Source organism: Patagioenas fasciata, chromosome 2 (genome assembly GCF_037038585.1).
Source record: "Patagioenas fasciata isolate bPatFas1 chromosome 2, bPatFas1.hap1, whole genome shotgun sequence".
NCBI lineage: Eukaryota > Metazoa > Chordata > Aves > Columbiformes > Columbidae > Patagioenas > Patagioenas fasciata.
This window is the reverse complement of record NC_092521.1, coordinates 51,099,820-51,123,771: the sequence shown is the minus strand read 5'-3', so window position 1 is coordinate 51,123,771 and position 23,952 is coordinate 51,099,820. Positions and strand designations below refer to the sequence as shown.

The following is a 23,952-nucleotide window of genomic DNA, read 5'->3' as shown; positions in this document are numbered from 1 at the left end:
GTGCTTTCATTCACTTCTGCCTAAGGGAAATGAGGAAACCTGGTGTGATTGTGTCCTCTCCTGTGGAGGAAGCCACATGGCTTTTGCTTTCTCTCACATCTATTGTTTCCTTGAAAGTAGAAATTATTCAATAAAAATAGAACCATAGCATAGTTTGGGTTGGAAGGGACCTTCAGAGGGCATCTAGTCCAACCCCCTGCAATGAGCAGGGACATCTTCAACTAGATCAGGTTGCTCAGAGCCCTGTCCAGCCTGGCCTGGAATGTCTCCAGGGCTGGCGTATCTACCACCTCTCTGGGCAACCTGGGCCAGTGTTTCACCACCCTCATTGTAAAAAATTCCTTCCTCATGTGTAACCTGAATCTCCCCTCCTTTAGTTTAAAACCATCACCCCCTCTCCTGTCATAACAGGCCCTGCTAAAAACTTTGTCTCCATCTTTCTTATAAGCCCCTTCTAAGTTCTGAAAGGCCACAATAAGGTGTCCCCAGAGCCTTATCTTCTCCAGGCTGAACAACCCCAACTCTCTCAGCCTGTCCTCATAGGAGAGGTGTTCCAACCTATGTAGGTAGGGTAGAGCTGTACAAAGAAGTCACAGGTGATTTTGGTCCCTGTAAGTCTGGTGTTGAAGCTGATGGAAGAGTCTTCAAATGTTGTTGTCTATTTACTTAGTCAAAAGAATTGAACTTTGACATTGGCTTTGGTTTGAGTAAAAGATTAGACCAACCAAACCTCAAGAGGTCCCATAATTGCTCTAAGCTGTCCCATCCAACCTTTTGAAAATCCTCACCATGGCTGCCAAGCTCTCCGAACCCTGAGCTCCTGGGGGCCCTGTTGCGATGGCCGACCACAGCTCTGGGCTGCCCAGCCGTGATTTATGTGTGTTCCAGCCTGACACCTACTCGCTGCAGGACATGGGACAGCAGGACCTCACTCCAGTCCCCAGTTTAGCTCACTGCTGCTGCTGGCTTTAGCCTTACATTGACCAGTAGCACAAGGACCAACCTCGTGCATTTGAGCGGGGAAAAAACTTAACTGGAGACTTGAAGTCATGCAGTCCGTTGAGACTTGAAGAGACTTACAGAAAACATGGCGTACATCTCTAAGACCAGTGAATTAATCTTTTACTTGCTAAAATTCCTAAAATGTATTGACAAGTTACATATTTATTAGATATTTTTCCTTTGGTAGTCAGTACTAAACTACAGTCATCAATTTTTATCCTTCCTTTGTATTACTTGGTGATGTACCAGTGCCAGCCTGTTAAAAGCAACAAAGATGAAATTGGTTCCCTTGACAAGACCATAAACTGAAATTTAGCAAAGAAAAAATATTATTTGGCATGTTTTAAGAGCTGTTTTCAGTTATAAAATCATAAACCTTTTTTTTTTTTTTTGAATGTTTTTGAAAAATTGAGTTTCTGAGCCATTTGATGTCTAATCTTTAGAGACTTCACATGTCTTCTCTGCCTGAATGTGTTCAGGATCTCTTTAAAATAATGTTTATCTATTGTCTCCAAAACCCTGAGCTAGTCCATCTGATGAGATGCTATCTCCATTTCCTCTAGTTCTCCTGAAAAGGATATATTAAAACCTCCAGTTACAGCATCAAGTTGTGAAGCTCTGTTTACTTTTGTAACTGATAAAAAGAAGAAAATGAAACAAAACTTTGAAGATCTATTATTTGTTTTGGTTTGCTTTTTAGGTTTTTGTCAAGCAGGCAAGGATTTACGGTTGGTATCTCTGTGCATGGAGCAAATTGATATTCCAGCAGGCTTCCTGTTAGTAGGAGCCAAATCTCCAAACCTTCCTGAACACATTCTGGTCTGCGCTGTTGACAAGCGGTTTTTGCCAGATGATCACGGAAAAAATGCACTTTTAGGTAAGAGATTTTTTTTTTCTTGTGCCATAATAATTCAGAGAGAAAGGTCAGTTCAAAATAATCTAAAGTCATTTCAGCTAATGACCTTCTATTGGAAATATGTTGAGGACAGGCTTGTTTTTATTAAATTAAATCTGTAGCTGAACCTGCCTTAAAAGCCTATTTTAAAACAAGTCCCTCATTTCACAATTAACCACAATCGAAGCCTGGTGGTTTCTGTGTGGGCAGAAGTCAATTGCAGCCCTGCCATTCTAAATGGGAACTATCCATATACTGTTCATCTCTGCTGATGCTGCCAGCATTTTCATCTAAGAAAAAGCAGGCTCATGCAGCTGTTGGAGATGAGCTCTGTATTTTTCTGTGGATTACGGGATAAATTCTGCATTTGGCTCCACCAGGACCATTGTTCTCAATAGGAGCTCTGAGGGCAGTTTGCTTCTCAAAATCTTATACATGGGGGAGGTGGAATACAACAAACAACCAAACCTAAACCAAACATTTGTGTTATAATGAGTTACATTTATGAGCTTTAAAATTTTAATACAGGAATGCTTCTTGGTGATTGAAGACAGGTGTACGTGAACCTAGATTTCCTGCCTGGCTCACAACTGGTAAACATTTTAACAGGCTAGTAAAACTGATTTAATGTATTTTGGCTCCTTCAGCCTGTTTTGAATTTACTCTCTCATTTCTCCCTCCAGTCATTGTGCTGCCTAGAATATATTCAGAAAGACCTTTCAACAGAGGAAAAAATTACACTAAAGCATAAATACCCTGATTTAAGCAGGCTGCTCAAATTCTCATCCAGACTGGCAGTATCTTGGATGACTATTGAAAACACCTCAGTTTTGCACTTAACATGCTTTAATGTTGTTTCTCCCTCTGACCCATTTAACATGCTACTGCACACTGTAAACCTTTGGACCTGAGGCAGAAATCCCACTGGCGTGAGGCGGACGGGAGCTGTGTGCGATGTGCCCTTTCTGGGTGCAGCTAGAGATGCGAGATCACAGGATACTCTGGTGTATCTACCGTCCTCAGAGGAGCTTCTGCCCCACCGAGCAGGGGAAAGGGTCAAGTGTTGATCAGTAGGAACAATCTGATAGACAGGTGTTGTTTAGTCTGATTTAATGTGCTACTACTTCTGTTTGTCGTAAGTCTTCTTCCCCACCTCCTCAGCTTTGTAGCCGCCTATTGTCTCTGGTATCATTTGAGAATGAGGCCAGTGACTCGCATCTCTGCTCTGGCATTGCTGATGTTACATATGTAAATGCCTCTGGGCCTGCATAACTGGTACCTCTGAGCAAAGAATTGACTTGGTTGCTCTCTGAGACCCCAGTGGCTGTTTCTGACAACTATGGAGATGCACCAATAATTCCCTTGGGTCCCAAGGCAGAAGGACTGATTCAAGAAACAAGAGAAACAAGATGAAGAAATCTACTTCTTGGCATCCTCAGCAACGTGATGGTAAAAGATGGTTAATGAGGCACAGTAAGGCTAAGGACAATGGCCTAATTAATAATAGTTTCATGGAACATGCGTTTTGTCAAAAAGACTGAATATCTTTTTCATAAAACTGCATAGTTGGCTGACGAGTGAGTGTAGGCACCACTGTTCTCCATAGTGCTTGGCATTGTGGAAAATAATGATAGCAGTGAGGATGAAAAATTGGTTCTGTTACAATTGTTGAACTGATTAGTAAATGGAAAAAAACAAAACAAACAAAAAAACAAAATCAAACAAAACCACAAAGAAAAACACAACACAAAACCAAACAAACAGAAAACCCCCAAAAACCTAAAACCAGACACCCCCCTCCCCCAACAAAATAAAGCATTTCTACTAGGTATTAATCTGCCCAGCACTATTATAAATCATTGCCAATGTTCCAGTAAGAACATAAAATATTACTTTATTAAAGGTTGAAAGTGATTCAGAGATAAGTGGAGTGGCAAGTGACCCAGAGGAGTTTAATTGTTCAACATTAGGTAATAGAGAATTTATTCAAACGAAAAGGATTTTAAGGCAGCCCCATTTCAGAACATGCCCTGTACTTTGTTCTGGGAGATGTTAGACCGGTGCCATCTATGTGCAAGATTCCCATTAACACAGTTACGGATGGCACTGGAAATCAAGACCCTGTTCTCCAGATCCCGATTCAAAATTTCACCCCCTTCTGTGAAACCATGTTGGAAACATTGCAGAAAAGCAATCTTCTGCCTTTGCTCCTGAATCTGTTGCTTTCATGAGGGGTTGTAGGTTTTTAAAAGTATTCTGAAGCACTCCTGAATTTTGCCATTAAAATTTTGACATCAAATGATGGCTTTTAAGGCTTTAATAAGCCATAAAGTCCAGCTTACCTGAAAAGTGCTTTGTATAAGGGGTCTCTGAGAGAATTATTAGATATTAAGGTTAATTTGGTGGTGGCTACCACAGATCAGCCACCATTTGGAGAGAGAGATGTGTGCAGCTTGTGATCCATGTGTTTTAATATATAAAAAATGGCTTTTTTTTTTTTTCCGCATGGAAATTTCCTAGCCTGGCATCCCTGCCAAGTAGTGTTTCTACTCTGCACTGTATAGAGTGGAAAATTGGTGGTAGGATTTTGGCATAAGTTAGTATGACCTAGAAAGAGGGAAAAGTTTCAGAAAAGCTAAGACTAAAATCTGCCTGTGTTGGTCTGATTCGTGGCACAAACGTGCTGTGCAAGGCATCTGCAGAATGTGTCTGGCTGGAGGCCTTTGGTTGCTCTGAACTGGATGTGCAGGTGGGTTAAAATGGCCTTATTCCTACCAGATAGTACAAGTCATTTAATCTGGATGTACATCTTCTGCTTTGTTCTTGCAGGATTTTCTGGGAATTGTATAGGCTGTGGAGAAAGAGGATTTCGGTACTTCACAGAGTTTTCCAATCATATCAACCTGAAGTTAACCACTCAGCCAAAGAAGCAGAAGCACTTAAAGTACTACCTAGTAAGAAGCTCCCAAGGTGTACTGTCAAAGGGACCTCTTATTTGCTGGAAAGGTAATAAAGATGCCCATTCACTTAGGGGTTTTTTATTATATTAGTGTGATGTGGAATGAAAAATTGACAGTTGCTGTTGAAACTGTATGCCTTCAAAATTCAAAAGAAGGTGTAAAAGATTACTTCCATTACTACTTGAAGGAAAAATTCCCACTGATTTCACTGAAGTCTGGATTTTACCGAAGAGGTTTACTTAAGTCTTAACAGTAACCATGCAATCGTAAATGGTCTCCTTCCATCTCCCCGTATTTTCAGTGGGAGCCCTAAATCTGCCCTTCTTAGGATGTGCAGCCATTGTGGTAGAAGAAATAAGGTTCCTCAGTCTGCTGATTCTTCCCTGTTCCTGAAGCCAGATGACTCAAAGGCAGGACTCCAAGGTTGGCTTTCCACTGATATTCATCTTAGCAGGTGTAACTCAATCTAATGCCTGAGGATACCTAGCATACCCTAAGATTAAGATATCTCACGTCCCTGATCTCAGGACAAGAGGAAAAATCATACTCTTGCCATTTAACAGTGTTCTACACTTGGGCTTACCCTCTACCAGGGTAATATTGTTATATGCTGAAGAGATTATATTTGTGACCCCAAGGCAAGGTAGCCATGGGGTCTGTTATTGGGGGATGCAGATTTTTGGAGCCAGAGCTGTGCGGAGACTCAAGGAGACAGTGGTTTGCCCACTCATTGTCTGCTAAGCTGGTGTAGATGCAGATTGCCTGTCCTTCTCTGCTGTGATGTCCCTTGGTAAAGACAAGAGTTTGATCTGGTGCATGTGAGAGAGGAGAGGAGAGGAGAGGAGAGGAGAGGAGAGGAGAGGAGAGGAGAGGAGAGGAGAGGAGAGGAGAGGAGAGGAGAGGAGAGGAGAGGAGAGGAGAGGAGAGGAGAGGAGAGGAGAGGAGAGGAGAGGAGAGGAGAGGAGAGGAGAGGAGAGGAGAGGAGAGGAGAGGAGAGGAGAGGAGAGGAGAGGAGAGGAGAGGAGAGGAGAGGAGAGGAGAGGAGAGGAGAGGAGAGAGGAGCGAGGAGCTCTGCAGGAGGACTGACACATATCTGAAGAGTCACATCCTCATGTGAATAGCAGCATGACACCAGAAAGAGATGGTTATCACCAAGCTGTATGAGTGATTATAGTATTGTATCAGATAGTGGTTCAAAGGGACCCTGGCTTCATTTGCTCTTCTCAGTTACAAGTATAATTAACTACTGCTTTATAGTGGATGTGGTTTTCAGCAGCGTTTTTCACAAAAACTACAGAAAGCTGTAATTTGGTAGTGAAGTTCTAATTACAGAAAAACAAAACCTTATTTTACTTTTAGAATCCTTTTTTATGAAACCCTTCCCTGATGCTCATGCAGTTGGGGTTGGTGTTTGTCCTGGCAAATGCAGTCAGGAGTAATGCACACGCAGAAGAGGCAAATACTGGGGTCACTTCTGGTTATATGCTGATTGCAAGTGTTTTGAGCACCCATGAAAGTTTAGAAAATCGACCAAGCATCAACCTCATGGGCATTATTTTGATAGGTACTATCCCCATATTGCTAGCATCCTTCTAGTTACTCTTTACCCCTTACTTACAATAAAGGTCTAATTAGAAGAAAGTAAATGCTTTTAAGCATCATCTTCTCGTCAAACAAAACCTGATTAGATCTCAGTTTTAAAAATGGATTAATGTGTGACTTTTAAGGTGACCTTCTTCTCCCTCAACTTAGTTTTCATCCAGACAGACACTCACGGCGCTGAGCTCTCCCTGAAGGTTTTGTGGAGGCATACTAAGAATCTGGGTTTCAGCACAATTTCTCCTTCTAACAGGCAACAGATGATGGTTTGTATAAAGGTTGTGCCACAGAAGTGTTTCCTGAGGATATATCCAATACCTTCAGATCTCTTGGAAGCTACAAACTGAGGGCTCTTGCCGTTTTGCAGCATCTGGTCTGTATTTGCCTGGCCCTCTGAGTGGCCCCCAGGGAGGTTTTCTTAATTAGAAGACAAAGTTGACTAAACTGCGAGAGCTGTATTTTTGTGAATGCTGCCATTTGCCGCTGTTTGTTGTACGTGCTGTATGTATGCTTTTAACATTTTTGTCACCTTTCGCCACCATGTTGCTGAAACTTTCCTCCTGGAAGGCTGGCCGCGTTAATATGTACTGTAGCTGCTTCATTTGCAGAATGTAGAAGCAGGCAATCATCTGCTGCTAGCCTCTCTGCTAAACCAAATGCTGCGGTGTCACCGTCCACGACCCCAGAGGGTGGATCAGCTAATGGATACAAATCAGGGTTCACTCAGACAGGTAGGAGCTGAAGGTGCTGTAAAGATAACCATTGGGGGTGGTAAGTTGCCTCAGATATTGTTGGTTCAGGGATGCTTTAAACAACTGGGTATTTACCTCAAGCTGTGTGTAGATTACAGCGGGGAGGATGCCTTTTAAAATTTGCTTTGTGAAAGATAAAGACCCAGGTGAGGCTGAAGGTTAGCACAGTCCTCGTAAGAATAGGCAATCAAAAAGCATTAAAAGATCTTTTGATTCATTTATTTGATTCTGTGTCTTGCTGTGTTTGTTTCATTTATTTTTTTGTGGATCTCAAAAAACTCAAATTACACATTTATAGGGAGGTGTTTACTTAGTATATAGACCAGCTTGTTTGTCTTGAAAAGGAAAATAATCTCCTTTTGGGGTCAGGGGGACAGCTTTTATTTATTTGCTTGCTTATTTATTTATTTAAATACTATTCCACACAAGGGTATACTTAGGATAGCAGTTTCCCTATATACATACAGTGGTTTTGTGTTGTATGAGCTAGCATGCATCTCACAACCGTTCCAGAAAGCTGTTAACAACATACTGATGCAAGGAGAAACTATGATAAACAAATGGACATATGCTGACAAAGAAGCAGCATCTTAATTTCATTTATTTGTTTATTGATTGCTAATAGCCAAGATACTTTTCTTTGAGCTTTTTTCCTCATTGCTTTATTGCAGCTTCATCTGTGCTGTTATATGCTTTTGTATCTGTTTGTGCTATTTCTTGAAAAATTAAACACAGTAGAAAACTTTCGGTTTGTTGTTGTAGTGGGCTGATATGTCTGTACCAGAACATATGTTTCTCTAGAGGAGTATGAAATGCAGATGGAAAAGCAAGACTGTAATAATACTTCTTCCGTGTACGAAGTATGTTAAAAAGGAATAACAAATAAAAGCTGCACATGTGCATTCTTATGAAATTGTAATCACTGATCAGCATGTTCAGAGGCACTTTCCCCAGGTGGTCATCCCTGTCTCTGTTTGGGAAGCTGTGTGTTTTAGGCTTTGGTGAAAATGAAAGGGGAGTTTTGTTTAAACATCTGCATTTCATTGCATGTTCCACTGGCTTCCAGATCCTGGCATGAGAACTGTGCAGATGCACGAGAACCTATTTATTTGAAAAAACAAGTGATCCAATATTTACACAGCTTTGTCTTCTATTGTACCTTCCAAGTTAATAGATACACCTTTTATACACTGCTTGCTCCTTATCACTCAGTGCGATTTTCAGTCTGCTTGGTGTTTCTGTGTGTCACTGTTTGTACTCATAGGTCACAGTTGTCAAAACCTTCTCATCTCCTTCTACCATTATCTTCCAGTGGAGATAATGCCACATGCATACATATGAATCCCTGGTGACCAGAAGAAGTGGGGAGGGCGCCTCTTTTTGGCGGTGTGAATTCTGACATGTGTTGCCCATGATGGAGTCTGACTTTTTCTCTCCTAAGCTCTGCATAGCTGTGCTTTGAGTTGGATTCTCAGTTGCTTTAAAATGGGAGTACTTGTTAGCAAGTTGCTTTCTGAAATTGTTTTCAATTTGTCAACTCATACCCATTTTTTTCCTTTTAAAGTTGTGTAAATATTTCTGTTTTCTGCCTTGTAAGTGAGCAGTTCAGTCTCCAAATTCTAGAAGACACCTGTAGATAGATAGTTCTGGAGACACACAGGTATTGCACTGAAATGATAACTTTATTATAGATGTTGGAGCAAAAGAGAATTTTGAAATATCATAGTTAAAGCTGACAGTATGGTCTGGCCATGACATTGCAGTCAGGTGTCAGGTCCCCTTTCAAAACGATGTGGGAAGAGGCAGTTCTGTTGCAGAGGAGAGGCAGCTGGCAATGTGAAAATGGCTGAAACTTCAAACAGATTCAAAAATTCAGTTTTAGGCAGACAAGAGGGAAAACTTCAATTCTTGTGTTTAAAGGGTGTTAAGCAACTAGAAATGGGGTTTTACAATAGAAACATGAACAATTGTAATAACTGGTAGCACTACGAGTTTTGCTTAGGTGCTGGTGTGATGTTTAAAAATATACCAGCCACATCAGCCTTCATACATAAAACTTCATATTTGCTACTTCATATTTAATGAGAAACCAGCATTTTCTTACCGAGCCCCTGAGCTGGTGGTCTGTGCTGTTGGCCATTCGACATATTCCCTGTGAATGTGGATGAGGTTTCCTGGTGGAGCAGCAGCAGCAGAGGCTCCTGTGTTCAATTGCCATCCCAGTTACTCTGTCTAGCAAAGCAGACTCTGCTCCCCACTCTCCTTCACTGATGCTTTGTGGCCTGAGGGTGAATATATTTGGCAGATCAACCTGGTCTTTGCCTTCTGTTTTCTTTCCCTGGCTGTTTTACTAGGACATCTGTAGGGGAACTTCGTCTACTTTGCCTACTTGTTGCAAGCTACTTTCTGGACAAACACTGGGTCAATATTCTTTCACCTTGGTTATAAGAATTTGTCAGTGTATCAGGATGCAAATGTCATTTTTTTTCTTGAAGTAAATTGCAGATATTAAATGCCTGAAGTTAAAGTAGGGACCTACATGCTTAGCGGTTTGGAATCAGGTCTGGTTTACAGTTTTATAGTGGGGCAGGTATTAGAATTTGTTTATTCTTTGGTTTATCCATCTATAGAACAGGGTCTATGTTTTTCAGCCTTAGTAAAGTGCTCTAAGGAGTTGCTGTTTGTTAATTCATGCAAAAAGTTTGGGATCAGATACTCTCTATTTCTTACCCAGACTTATCAATGGACATAAACTTTTCATAGCCTTATAGACAGCAGTGCTGTAAGGAGATTATGTATTTGATCTATTTTTCTGCCATAAGTCAGGCATAGCTCTATCTGACAGAAGTGCAATAACTTGTTCTTGAAAATCTCAGGTGATGGAGTGTTAGAGAATTCCAGAACCTTTTTAGGCAACTTATTGCGGTGCTTGTGCCCTGTGATTGCCAGGGGCAAGTCTTGTAAGCTCTTTGCCTTTGCTTTCTCATCTGTAACATGGGATAACTGTGTTTACTTGCCTGTCCCACAGGGGGATTTCGAGGAGCAATGAGATGGCCGTTTCTACAGTTAAAATATGGTTTTAGTGTATGTGAATACAAAATATTGTGAAAGAGATCAGTCAGTAGATTATGAGATTCTATAAAAATGCCCAGTTAAATGTTTGTTTACAACTCCTAAAAGATACCAATACATTATGATTTCTTAGGAGTGTAAAATAATTGTTTGCATTATACGCAGAGATGAGTTTAGACAAATAAGTATGACTGTTCACATGTATATAGTACAAATTATATATACACATACATATGTATATAATTCTTAATCATTACTTAATTAAACAACTTGTTTTCTCAGATTCTTCAGTATTCAGTCCAGCAAAATCCTCTTCTGCTGTTAACTTAAGTGGAACTCAAGACTCATCCCGAAACAAGAACATTGTGAAACCTCTGGCTCTGTCGGTACAGCTCGTAGGAAAGGCGTTTGCTGCAGGTACAGCTTTGCTTTCCAGGATAGCTGAAAGCCAAGTGAATTATCATCTTAACAGCCAAGAAATAAGAGAGTCGTCTTTTTGGTGGAAAAAGGGAAACATTCATGACACTAGCATTCCCCAAAACTCTCGTATTCATGCAGTCATCTGCATAGAAATTTTGCATGGCCATTACTGTCCCCAAACCAAGCAACACCTGGGCTTTCTGATTTGACGTTCTGGGAAAAATGCATGTCGTGTTCCTCTTCGTACTTCTTAAGATATCTAAGAGAGCATAAAAGTCACCTCTTTATACGGCACTGTTTTTTGTCTCAGTAACTGAGAGCTCTGTGTTGTTCTGAATTTGTAACAAATGTAGTTTCACCGGATACATTTAATGAAATTTAGTCTCACTTAAAGGAGTTTTAATACCTGTGCTGTTTTAATTATTTATTTCTCTCTTGCATGTTTATTAAAGTAGAACTCGTGTCTGCCATATCTGTTCGCACCAAACAGTTGCTTCAGAGTACAAATGGGGAGCTTACAATGGGCAAGTGTGCTTATTCAAATGTTGCTATTTGGCAACCTGAGAATCTTGGGCCTGAATTTATTTGCATAACCATGGCTGGAGAGTTCCATGGTATATTGTTTTAAGCCAAATACCCACTTCTCAAACTCCTTTAGTTGAAGCTGACATTAGCAAGCTGCTGGACCATCTCCTGCTGTTGCTCCTGGAATATGTTCCTGGGACCAAAATCCTTGTGGAGCTGGTGGGTACGGCAAGGAGCTGTAGTTCCCCACTGGGCTCCATGTCTGCTCTATGCAGCTTATGCCATTTTTTTTTTCCTCCTGCAAAAATTAGGCTCTGAAAAAGAATAAGAAGGAGCTCAGAAGTGAGGAGAACTTCGTGTGCTCCTCCATTGTTGTAATTTCATTTTATGACCTGGATATAGTGGGTCCTGCCAGGAACTCGCTGTGACTGGAGGATTGTCTAAGTCAGAGGTAGCAAAATTAAGCATAGTTTGCCTCAGTAGTGCTTAGAGCATATATACTTTACAGCAAACTGTGCTGTCTTCTCTATCCCATCTCCCTTGCGAAAGCTTTAGGTAAGAGCCCGGTAGTGAATGTTTACGGCACATGAATGACTGGCAGAAAAACACAGAGATGCACCAGAGAAGCTTAGAAATCTTTACAAACTGGATTAGTTATGTGCATTTTTTTTACATTTTCAGTGTATAAAAAAAATGTGTGTCACAAACTTCTCAATATTTTGTGTGTGTGCGTATGTGTAATTTTCTATGTCATTTTAATGGGATTTGTTTGGGAGTGTTTTCTTCCACTTACCCTCCCCACTCTGAAATCTGGAGACCCTGTTTCAAGGTTAGGATTTTGCAACCTGTGCCCAGGTGATTCTCTGCCAAATATACTTCGTGCTTTCCCTGGAGTATGCTTCTTTCATTCGCGCATCTTGCCCTGTTCTTTTGTGTTTGTGTGTTTGTTTGTTTTCAAGATCGTCTCAAGCCATACACTCTGTATTTTATTCTACTCAGGTCCTGTTTCACTGTGTGCCACTGATGTTGCTAATGGAAACGCTAATGGAGGAAGAAATAGTGTATTGAGTTCTGCGGTCTCTCGGCCAATGCCTCACTCAACATCTCCAAGCCCTGGTTGTGCAGCTGGAGACCAAGGTGAAGAAAACCTGTTCTTTTATTTTAAACTACACTGACACTTGAGCCTGAAATTTTTTATTTTGTTCTTCTTCCCATCATTGCTGTTTCTGCAATCGAATCTTTGCAGAGCCCCATTTAGTTTTTGGCATGACCATTAGTGATAGTGCTATGCTTTTTAACGCGGGTAATGACATTTTTCACATCATAGTATAGCTTTGTGAAAATCTGGGTGTAAACCTCTGACACTGTTGTGGCATGATGCCAGCTCAATGACAATGTGAAATGCAAATGTGGGCTGGAATCTGTTGATTTGGAAAGATGGGGTTTAGAATTAGTTTCTTTTTTTTTCTTAGCATCAATGTCCAGTTCTGGACCACCAAAGAAACGTCACCGGGGATGGTCTCCTGGATCCCCAGTCCCTCCACCTGGTTTGACGGTACCTGTTCCTACAGTTCGGCCTTCAGCAAGAACAGGTAAAACGTGAATCACACAAATCTCATTTGTAAAAAGCTGTACTCAGCCAGGCAGCAGCAGCTTTGTGCTGCTTCTCCCAAGTGTTGCACAGAAAACATAACTAAGCTTGTTGAAGTAGTTAAGGGCACCATGGAGAGTTTTTCAGATACCCCAGAAAACCACATGATGGCTTGGTCTTTGTTGCCGTAATCTAAGGTGGTACAAGGGGAAAGTAAAGTTATTGGGGGAGAGAGAGGAAAGGAAGAGGAGAGTAATATTAGTAAGGATCCGAAGCTATCTAAGTCCCCCAATGTAACTCAGTTCGTCTAAAATTGTGCAGGCATATATATGGATATGTTTGAAGGATTTCTAATAGCCTTCACTGTGAATGTTGTGTCTCAGTCTGGTGTGGCATGTCGCAGAAACAGTACATTCAGTTCCTGCACAGGAAAAAGGCTTTGTGTAATTGTGGCCTAACAAAGGACACTAATGTCCACTAGGTCATTTTCAGTTTAAAGCGTAAAGTTTTTGAAACCAAATCTCTGTTGTGCATAGAAAAGCTATAAGAGGGATAAGCAATGTCCTAATATGAAACAGGATTAAATGTATGTATGAATACTCATCAATATCCATGTAGGTACCTCTTCATACATAGCTATCAACAAAACTGCTCACTATTTAAGCACCTTTCAGTTGTGGGATTCAAAATACTTTGTAAAGGGGAATATGCAGTTACTTATCCCTGTCTCTATAGAGTGGAAGAAAAAATATACAGGGAAGAAAAAAACCATTTGTCAACATGCATAATATATTTTTAACTCCACTTTGGAGGGCTTGATTTTGGGATATTTTGGAATTGATTTTCAGATATATTTGTCATGGAAAGAAGGGTTACATGGTAGTGCCTACTTGAGCAGCTCAAATCAGTCACAGCTTTTGTAGATTTCTACCTTGAGAGACCTGTTGAACATATGCAATATAAGGCAATATCTTTCCTTTTGTTGAGTTTGTCTTCGCAAATCCATTGCCTCTGCTGCATACTCCATTTTCCGTGAGAGTCTTTCGTAGTGTTTTTTTTTCTGTTGGATAAACAATTCCACTGCTAAAACACATGCATGCATGCATTCTTTTATGCTGCCTATGATGCTTTTCTGTTGATGGCATTGTTTGAAAAATCTGTTAAAAACCACCAGCTGAAGCCTGAGAAACTTCTGAAGCAGACCTCATGGTGTAACCTGATGACAGATTACAAAATTCTTGCACTTCGTTGCTTTTTTTTTTTCCTTTTTTCCTCTTTTTCCATGTGAAAGCTGATTTTGCTCTTTAAAACCCAATTTTTATCTTTGTAACAACTAAGGACAACTTTGAGTTTTTGGCCTGTGGTTTTTTTTTTCCTTATCTACATATATTCTATGTCAGAAGTCAAAGCAGTCTCTTCCCTTTTATTGAGAGGTGGCCTTTTGGCTTAGTACTTGGCTTTGTTTGAAGATGCATATTCAAACCTGTGTTTTCCTCTCTCAATCCCACCAACAATACAGTGGTCAGAAAAAGTTTTATTTTAGGGGTGGGGCTACAGGAGAATATAGGCTCCTAATTTAAATTACTTAAAACTATAGCAGGAAATGCAGAGACCTTTGAATTTTATTACAGTTACTGATCTGCAGTAATTTTTTTTATTTGTTCATACGGCCAAATCACAGTATGAGCCTTTTAGTAATGGAAGCTTCTCTTTTCTTTATTTTATAGAGCCTCTTTTGTCAGTCCCAGTTCCTCAATCCATGTTAACTGGAATTTTACAGCCTCAACCCATCCCAGCAGGGGAGACTGTAATAGTCCCTGAAAACCTGCTGAATAACTCAGGAGTCAGACCAGTGATTCTGATAGGTAAGTCTTACACTGGGGAATCAAATGCTGTGTTTTGAATAAATACATACTCTCCCTAGGAGAAAGAGGTTTTCGATTTCTTTTTGTTGGTTCTGGCATTCAGTGCAACACAAAGTCAGTTTGTCACGGATAGTTTGCTTTAGTTGCTCAACAAGTTGAGATTGGAAGTTAAGTGATTTCGGGAGAACCTGATTTGCAAACGGGTCACAACTAGGTCAAATTTATACAAAACCTCTGGCCAAATCAAAGTTTTGTACAAATAAGATTTTTGTAAAATCCAAGAATAGAAATATTTCCATGGAATGAAAATAGCTTTCCAGGGTAAACAACTTACAAAACAAGCAAATATTTCCTGTAGCATTTATAGTCCAGATCTTGAAGCCCAGGGCAGAGATTCTGCATGGGAACCAGAAAATGTATTTGAACTGACTAATCAGAAGTGAATCATACTAACTTTTTGTCTTTTGTCATACATACTTCTTGTAAGCAACTGAGATAACAGATCAGGCTTTTAAAATCCATTAGCTGTATCAAGTACATTGTTAACCCTTAGAAACACATGGCTTTTACTTTAAAAGTGTGACTTATGATGCAAATATCCCTTTCAAGCTGAGCTACTTGGGCATACTGTATAACAAAGATGGGTTGGCTAGCACTGTCAAAATGCTTTTGGCTCTTTAAATTTCCTCTCAGTCCAGCATCATACAGGTGGTTGTATAAAGTAGCTTCAGTGTTAACAGAACATGCCTATGAATACGATCCATGGAATAATTTATCATTCCTGAAGAAATGAAGTGCTCCAAGTCCCCACTTGCACAGATAATCCTAGTAAAACCATCAAGGAGAGGGTTACGCTGCTTCTGGTTTGTTTTGCTTAGCCTTGTTTTCTCAAATCCTCCTCTAAAGATCCAGGATGGTGCTCTAATGGTTTTCAGAGAAACAATTCCTTATTAAAGATGAGGGTGCCTACAGTCATACAGTCATCAGCTTAAGTGCAAATTGAATGCAGCCCTCAGGCTCTTGGAGAGTTGCCAATGAAGTCCTCAGTTAGGCTAAATGTTAGTAGCCCTAAGAAACAGCGTCCTATTAATAGTACAGAACCAGATGTACCCAAACGGATGGGTTTGGCAAAATCTGTGTGGATTTTTTTTTTTTCTTTTAAAATGAAAACATTCTAGAGGAAAAGAGGAGTTAGCCTGTGCTCATGTGCATTACCTTACGGAACAGCACATTTAGTTGTTGATGTTTCTTTAACCTGTTTATGAAAACAGAATGGAAACGTGGCAAAAAAAATGAAATCAATCACAGTAATACCATAGTGGCTGAATCAATGCTAATGTGACTTATGTCGCTTTTATAACGTTAAGATCAATGTACTTTTGCTTCCATTGATTTTGCTTTTTTTGTACACTATATTATGGAGAATCTGTATTTAAACATCAGGGAAAGACCCCAAAAGATAATATTCTCATTTGTATTTAGATAAAAATAATTATTATGCTGCTAGCATGCAGTTATTGTTAGTTTTTGCAAATCTGTGTGATCACTTGTAAAATACAGAAAAGGTTCACTGGCCTATCTCATTTATTTTGTAAGCAATTATAATGCCAAGAACAGTCACTGATGCAGTATATTTTGCAAGACAGCATTAAGGATAAGTTTGAAAGTTTATATGTTGTGCATGCTTTAATGTGAATTTCTGGGGTGGGGGTTTACTTCTTTTATCAAAGGTTATGGCACTTTACCTTATTTCTATGGAAATGTCGGTGATATTGTTGTGAGTCCCTTGCTGGTGAATTGCTACAAGATTCCACAGTTGGAAAACAAGGATTTGGATCTCTTGGGTGTGACAAGCAGTCAGCTGTTGAGTGTGGAGAATATGATACTTTTAACTATTCAGTATCTTGTCCAACTAGGTAAGCCATTTGTCATAAGCTCTTGTTTTTATTTGTGACTGTTCTTTTATCTCCCCACCCTCATTATGTCCGTTTCAGAGACAATCTTCTGGCAATTTTTGTGCCTGGAAGAGGTAAGTGGCTCCATCTAGTGTGGGTGACTTCACTACTTTGTCTATCAGACTGAAGAAGTGAATTTAAAGGCTGATACTGGTTCTGCTCTCCATATGGGGATTGACCAGGTCACTTTTGTGAAAATGGATTTGCAATGCAGATAACTCATTTGCTTAGGGTATCAAACCATCAGTTATCACAGCTCTTTCTAAGGACACTCAGTTTTATTCAGTTTTGTGACAAATGCTGGCAGATGTGTGATGGTCATCATTGTTTCGGTGACAGCACCGTTTACATGAAAACCGCATTTGTTATTCAGACTTAAGGCAAGTGATTCAGTGAATATCTCATTCTTCTAAATGTTTTTGAAATGGACTCTTTGGAAGGTTAAGAGCAAACCAGCAAACCACATTTTCTTATTGCTCGTTCAGACATTTTTCCCTGCTTCAGAGTAAAAGCCGGTGGTGTTAACAGTAAGGTTTTAGAAGTTAAAGAATAATGCAGGATAGCATTGGGAAAATTCTCACAGCAGTCTCAGTCTTAACTTCTGTCTTTGAAAAGATGCTGCTTTTCATGTGCTGGGTTTCCACTAGGGCATCTGTAATACATAATGGTATGAAATGTGCACATATTTCAGAAGAAGCATAATTGGTGAGAACCTTATAATATGGGGAGCAAATGTGCTCTGGGCACGTTTCACCCATGGGTGGTTCTGCTTTGCTCTTCTCCCTTGATGCAGCACTGTTGCAGAGAGGAAGGAGGCCATCTTCTGTGTTGAAATAATAAGTGGCCCATTTGCTTTATTTATCATTCTCTGCCTCGGTAGTCCATTGGATGCCATCTTAGAACTGACACAGAGGTTTCTTCATTTTTTGCAGCCTAAATGTTTTTCTGTTGCCATTTTCTCAGTGGTCTTAAATTTGTTACTTGAGGTTTTCATTTTCATTGAAAGATTTATTGAGTCTGCATGTTAATACCTGCTGCTTTACACAGATCTGGATTGATAGAGGCAACTTGTGAATTTCCTTCAGAGAAAGATGTAGCCAGCTGAGACAGCATTTCCAGTTAAAAATAAGCAATTTATTGAAACTTACTGAGTCAGTGAACCATGCTCCATGAGCAAATCCAACCTTTAGATGCGTGCCACAAGTCCATACTTGCTGCAATCTAGAGGAGGCTTCATGCAAAGCTTCTGAAGCTGAGCTCTGTCTAGTGATCACTATGTCTTCAGCATAAAGTAGTTCCCTTATAAGAAGGTGTTTAGTTTGGCTTTTGTTCTTAGCTGTGCAAAGCAGAATAGTTTTCCATTTGGCCTAACATGGAGGTGAGCACCAGAACTGTAAGATGAAAGAGCCTAAGAGGGGAAGAGTAAAAACATTTTGCAGAGCACAGGGATCGAAACACGTTGCTGGTTTGAGTATTGCTGCAAACTTAAAACTGATGGAATTGTGATAGTTGCACTGAACTGTAGCCTTTATCCTATTTTGTGAAATCAAAGCAGCAAAGATGATTGGAGGGCAGCCAGCTTCAAAAGTTTTTGATGAGGAGGAGAGACAAATATACACATAATAAATTAACAGTTATTTCATGTGAGCCTCTTATTTTCTTGAGAAAGTAGGACTAAAAAGTTATTCTTTCTTCCAGAGTATATTGCAAAAGAATAAGATAAAGGCAAGGATAAAAAAGCAGACAGAAGAACAAAATAGTCTTGCCTATTTTTTTCAGATCTCACTGCTTATACGGAGTATGTTTGCGGATGACCATAATTGCAGATCATAAGAATACTACTTATGAAAGTGCTCCTTTTTTAAAAAAACCATATATCTGAGAACTTTCAGTTTTCCTGTAAGATTATGACAACATTATTATTACTTGTAGGACAATGCTGTTGTGTTTTCGGAAATCAGCTGAGCAATTGCACAGTGACATTACAAATCAAAGCAGACAAAACAAGTGAATTTCTGACACTTTTAATTTAAGCCTACTATTAAGACTATACACAGTTAAAGCTGTGGTTGTGAACCGTGGCATTGCTATAAATAAATTCCACTATGGTAAAGGAATAAATAAAACATGATGAAGAGGTGTTTTTTATTTCAGTGTTTTTTACAGTCTGTCTCCTGTACTTACTCAGATTTCATGTGTTACCTTTGGCAGCATTCATAGAGAAGTATTCTCAGGCTTTGTTTTTATACCTCAAATTGAGCATACTTGCAGTATGGGTTACATTCTATCATTTATAATTATCTGCTTTTTATTTTTGCACTCAGGTTTCTACAAACACCATCTCATCTGATGTGGTGCTGAGGTCTATGCTTTTGTTTTTCAGCTGAAGGAGATTTCTGGACCCTCTGTTAAATACCTGTGTAGAATTATAAAATCATTCTCCCTTCTCTCTTGTTGTGGTACAGCTGAATGACTTTGACTGTGTTCATGCCATGACACCCAGAGGTATTTTGTAGCTTCCATACCTGGATCTGCATCCAAACTCAAGGCAGGAACAAACCTCTGGCTTTGGTGGAAGGGATATTCAGACAGACAAAGCAATAGGTTATTCAAGCAATCCCTCTGGTCTTAAGTGGTTGGAGGGGTAGTTTTCGTGGGGTACACTGTGAAGGATTTCTACCTAGAAATGGATGGCGTTGGAATATGTTGTCTTAAACTGTGGTGCTTTTGGAAGCATAACTAGGTTAATAAGGTCTTTCTCAGCTATGAATTTTACATGGTGGTCTTCTTTTTTGCAGTTTCATTTTCTGAAGTCAAGATGATCCTTTGCCTCCTCCTTTCTGTAGAGAAGCTTCCAAATAGTCTCTTTTAACCTTGACAGATTCTTGTCTATGTATTTATGAAACTGCTCACAAGCTCAATATCTATCATTTTGTCTTCTCTCTCATCTGATCTTAGTTCCTGTTGTTTTTCTTATACAGAAGTCCTTCCATTTGTGCAATTATTTTCAATTTCTTGGATTCATGACGATTGAGAGCAGTAAAATAATTGAACATGTTGCCCAGAGAGGTGGTAGGTGCCCCATCAGACATTCAAGGCCAGGCTGGACGGGGCTCTGAGCAACCTGGTCTAGTTGAAGATGTCCCTGCTCATTGCAGGGGGTTGGACTACATGACCTTTGAAGGTCCCTTCCAACCCAGACTATTCTGTGATTCTATGATTCTATGATCCGTGTGTCTAGAACCTGTCTCTTAAGTAACCTCCCTCAATCAGCAAAAGCTTGCTTTTGTTTCTTTTCTAAAGAGAGCTAGAAAGAGAGAATTATGCCCATACTGCATTAAATTAGATTGGTCAGAACTTTTCAGTTTGTATCAAGAATGGAAAGAGCCTTGCATTTACAAGTCTATAGTTGTCGTACCATCCTGTGGTTGTTGGGTGGTGACACTCTTCGTATGTTACTTCTCAAAAAGGCAAAATGACAACTGGTGGCAGTTTTTACAGATCATGTGCTATGGGTTATTTACCCACTCCCTGCCCTGTTTCTCTCATAACCTGTTTTCTCTTTTTCACTGCCCGTTGTGCTTGTTGTCTTTGGCCCTGAAAGAAAACATAAGACCAAAACCCCAGCATTTCACATGTCTCTGGTATTTAAACCCCCCCTTTCTTTCATAGAAAAACAAGTTGCTGAAGTGTGAAGCTGTCTCCTTTGGCACCAGCATGAGATCTTCTAAATTTAAACTATAGTAAAAGAAGAGGTTAAACTTGTTTGTTTACAACCATGCTTAGTTTATTAATATGTGTGATGAAAAAGAACAAAACAAAGACCGCTTGACAGGCTCGTTCATAGTGCATGGCTGTGATTAGGCTGCGAGGATAAGTATTTGGGTTTTCTGCTGTAAAAACATATGGGGCTACATGATTCATCTTCCATTCTAAGCAAAAGACACATATTTTCCCACTCTCTTGTTTGTCCCACCAGTTTCTGAAAGCAGAAAAATCTAGGAGTGAGATAGAATACCTCATTGTTAACCAAAAAAAAAGGGGGGCATGGAGGAGATAGTGGGGGAGAGAGGTTTCTAATATGAAAAAACAAGACTATGCCACACAAGTAGATGTTCACTGAGTAGCAAGTGGGTTTTGTAAATGTAAAAAATACAGTGAAGGACCTTCTCAGATCAAGACAGACAAGTGATTGTTGTGAGTTCAATAACATTTTGATACAAGATACTGTTCTTCTGTTTGTTTGTTTTCAATGTAGGTCCTGACCAAATACCCCTGAGGGAAGAATTTGAGCAGATCATGTTGAAAGCGATGCAGGAGTTCACTCTGAGAGAGCGGTCCTTGCAAATGAGCGCACAGTGCATCTCGGTGTCACCAGGTCAACTCCCTTGGCTTGCTCGGTTAATCACCAGTGTGTCCCGGGACCTCGTGCATGTGGTTGTTACCCAGAACTCGCTGGCAGAGGGCATCTCAGAGACCCTGAGGTCTCTTAATGAAATGAAACATCAGCAGAAGCTACCAGATTATGTTGTTGCCATTTGTGCATCGAAGATAAGAGGGAATGAATTCTGTGTGGTAGTCCTAGGTGAGTATATTTGCAGTATGCTTCAAATATCAATGCCATTTAGCAGAATTAATTTTCTTGAGTCAGTGTTCCAGCTTTTAAATCCCTTTTGTTCTTTCTGTTCTCCTTTGTATTGTTATACAGCAGTGTCACAGTTTAGTATTCCTTGATCAAGACTGGAGTACTGGTGTCCATGAGGATCTAGAAGAATGACTGTATGTTAGTCATTACTGCTCCTTGGGAGTCCTTTATTGTTTATGTGACTACCTTAGAAAATACCTTGAAGTGACCAAATGACAAAATAGTTTGTCTTTCTCTGTTTTGTGTAGCAGTTGTGCTATTTCACATGACAAAATTGGATTGACCACAGTCTTCTGCAGACCTCTGTAAAACAGAACATGCTTTTTATCCTTTTTACCATGTTAATTTTCAGATTCCACAGTGGTGACTAGCTGCGATGTTTTTGTGTGTATGCGTATCAGGATGGAAGTGGATTTTGACTAGTCATCTTTCCTTTGTGGGTAGATAAATTAGTGATCTCAATTTTTTAATATTTTTCATACTAAGAATAATTACTTTTTAATATTTAACCAGAATTCTTTGTTCCATCTAAGGTACAGATAGTTTGCATATCATTTTTCACCCAAGTGTGCAAAACTGTGGGCAACAGCTTGCAAAGGGTGTGCTAAACCAATATAACTGATTCTCCCATCACTAGCAAAATAGACTTGAGAGTCCTCTCCCAGGCTACTGGGTAAAGACGGTGCAGATCCTTGACTGAAGATCGGCATGTCCCACACCTCTAGGATGAAAAAATTGTGTTAATAATTGTATTAACATTGCTTTTGCTTTTCCCTCCTCTTCTCCAGGTCAGTATCAATCCAGGGCACTTGCAGAAAGCATGCTTACCACCAGTGAGTTTTTAAAAGAAATCAGTTACGAGCTCATCACAGGGAAAGTTAGTTTCCTGGCATCGCATTTCAAAAATACGTCTTTAGGTGAGTGATCCAAAGAAACAGAAGTTCCAGCCAAGACAATAATTTCTTTAGGGTTGGTGTCTGTCTTGTTCAGTGGTTAAAACACACGTGAATACAGCCCTGCCCTCTCCCCCAAGAGGTGTTCTTGCCTCCTTTCCATTCCCTGCGTGTAAAGGAACGCTCGTCTCCTTCACCCGAGCACTGTGAGTTACTTGTCCTGTGGCAAAACATTTTTAAGACTGTTTATATTGCTGAATGTGACGGCAGGGCACACATAAGTACTTGAGTATTTTCTTGTTTGCGCTTTTAGCACAAGTTCTAGAGCTGGTTTTATAGTGTGTGTTTCCTTGTAATCATCAGATGTCATCGCCAGCTGTAAAGGCACAGAGCTGAAAATATTCAGCTGTACTTGTTTTTTTTTTTTTTTGGAATTCATTCAATTGGCAAATCAGTAAATACAAGAGAAAAATATTCTTCCTCCCTCTGTTCCGTGTATCTCCAGTCCCCTGCCCCATTGCAGATTCAACATCAGCTGTGTGATAACATATATGTATGTAATGTTCTACATCATTTGTCTGAAATGACTACCAGATAATTTGGTGTTGCTAATTCTTATCCAGGTGATGATTTGGACAAACTTCTGGAGAAAATGCTACAGCAGCGAGGGGAAAGTGTCATTATTCCTTTTAATGGAGATGTTAGTGAGTGTGTGTCATCTCAGGAGGCAATTGCCATGGTTTCTACACAAGAACCAGGTAATTTTGTTTTACGTGCAATATGTGAAATAAGTGGGTAGTTTGTTATATGCCAAAGTGCATGTGCTTCAGAAGACTCCGAGGGCACAGCTGCAATCAGTGTGCCAACCTTCAAATATTAATACTACCAGCTGAATGTAGCAATACAGGAGTCTCTCAGAAAATTGCTGTAGTAACCTTCAGCAATGCTTTTTCCCTGTGTTTTATAATTTCTAAGGTAAAATCAGTGATCTTCTGTCCTGCACTAAGCAGAGAAGATATTCCTTGGTGCTGTGGACTCATCTCACTCTTTTGCACCTGGCAGTGAAATGTAACCTTGGGCTTAAAGCACAGGGAAACTGTGTTCTTGTTCTGATCTCCCCAGATGTCTTCCTATATCTTAATTTACGATATTCTTCACTTTCCACGTGTAAAATGGTAATAATACGTACTACACACTTGTGCCCTGAGGCTTAAGCTTGTAGGGAAAGTGTTTAAGATCTTGGACAGAAAGTACCAGGCAAGTGTAACCTGTAATTTGTTTATTTGAGATGTGTCTGATTCAGTGTAATGTGGTGACATACTTTAGGTGCAAAATATGAGCTAGGATTGCCTGTCTAATAATGCTAATTTTAATTTTAACCATTTTGGAATTCTTACATAATTCAGAGTTTTAACAATACTTTCCTTTTCATATGACAGTAATGGTAAAAGATACACTGATCTGCTGTGAACCCTGAGATTCTTTTAGGTCTAGTATTGAAACAAATTCAACCCCCAGTAAAGCTTTTTCGCTGTGAAAGGTATGCTCCTGATTCACATTAGTTAGCTTGAAGTAATCAGCTCCGTGTTAGGTCTGAATGAAAACAAGGTGGTTTATGGTCTCCACATGGATCGCAAGATCCAGTAAGGAAGGCTGCCAAGTACTTCGGCACCCCTGGAAGGACAAGTCTTGAGCTCCCTCACAGGATAAATTTGAAGGAGAACAATCTTTTGGATCTGTTATTTTTTTGTTCTCACCGTGTAATGATGTGCAGCTGT

General features: G+C 39.9%; 1 protein-coding gene across 9 annotated transcripts in view; it reads left to right on the top strand.

Annotated features, from left to right (window-relative positions):
* The window catches only part of GREB1L (GREB1 like retinoic acid receptor coactivator), a 142,116-nt gene that overhangs the window by 84,620 nt on the left and 33,544 nt on the right, over nucleotides 1-23,952 (top strand). For 6 of the 9 annotated variants that reach the window (XR_011737454.1, XM_071804204.1, XM_071804202.1 and 3 more), the window contains 11 exons: nucleotides 1,703-1,879; nucleotides 4,727-4,903; nucleotides 7,050-7,187; nucleotides 10,563-10,697; nucleotides 12,225-12,362; nucleotides 12,698-12,817; nucleotides 14,544-14,681; nucleotides 16,412-16,597; nucleotides 20,895-21,221; nucleotides 22,070-22,198; nucleotides 22,798-22,932. Coding sequence is in view for 8 of the 9 variants with exons in the window: in XM_071804204.1 (XP_071660305.1) it covers nucleotides 1,703-1,879; nucleotides 4,727-4,903; nucleotides 7,050-7,187; nucleotides 10,563-10,697; nucleotides 12,225-12,362; nucleotides 12,698-12,817; nucleotides 14,544-14,681; nucleotides 16,412-16,597; nucleotides 20,895-21,221; nucleotides 22,070-22,198; nucleotides 22,798-22,932 (1,800 nt within the window). In the remaining variant the exon portion in view is untranslated. The remainder of the gene's footprint in view (nucleotides 1-1,702; nucleotides 1,880-4,726; nucleotides 4,904-7,049; nucleotides 7,188-10,562; nucleotides 10,698-12,224; nucleotides 12,363-12,697; nucleotides 12,818-14,543; nucleotides 14,682-16,411; nucleotides 16,598-20,894; nucleotides 21,222-22,069; nucleotides 22,199-22,797; nucleotides 22,933-23,952) is intronic. The other 3 variants (XM_071804200.1, XM_071804199.1, XM_071804201.1) reach the window with 2 other exon arrangements.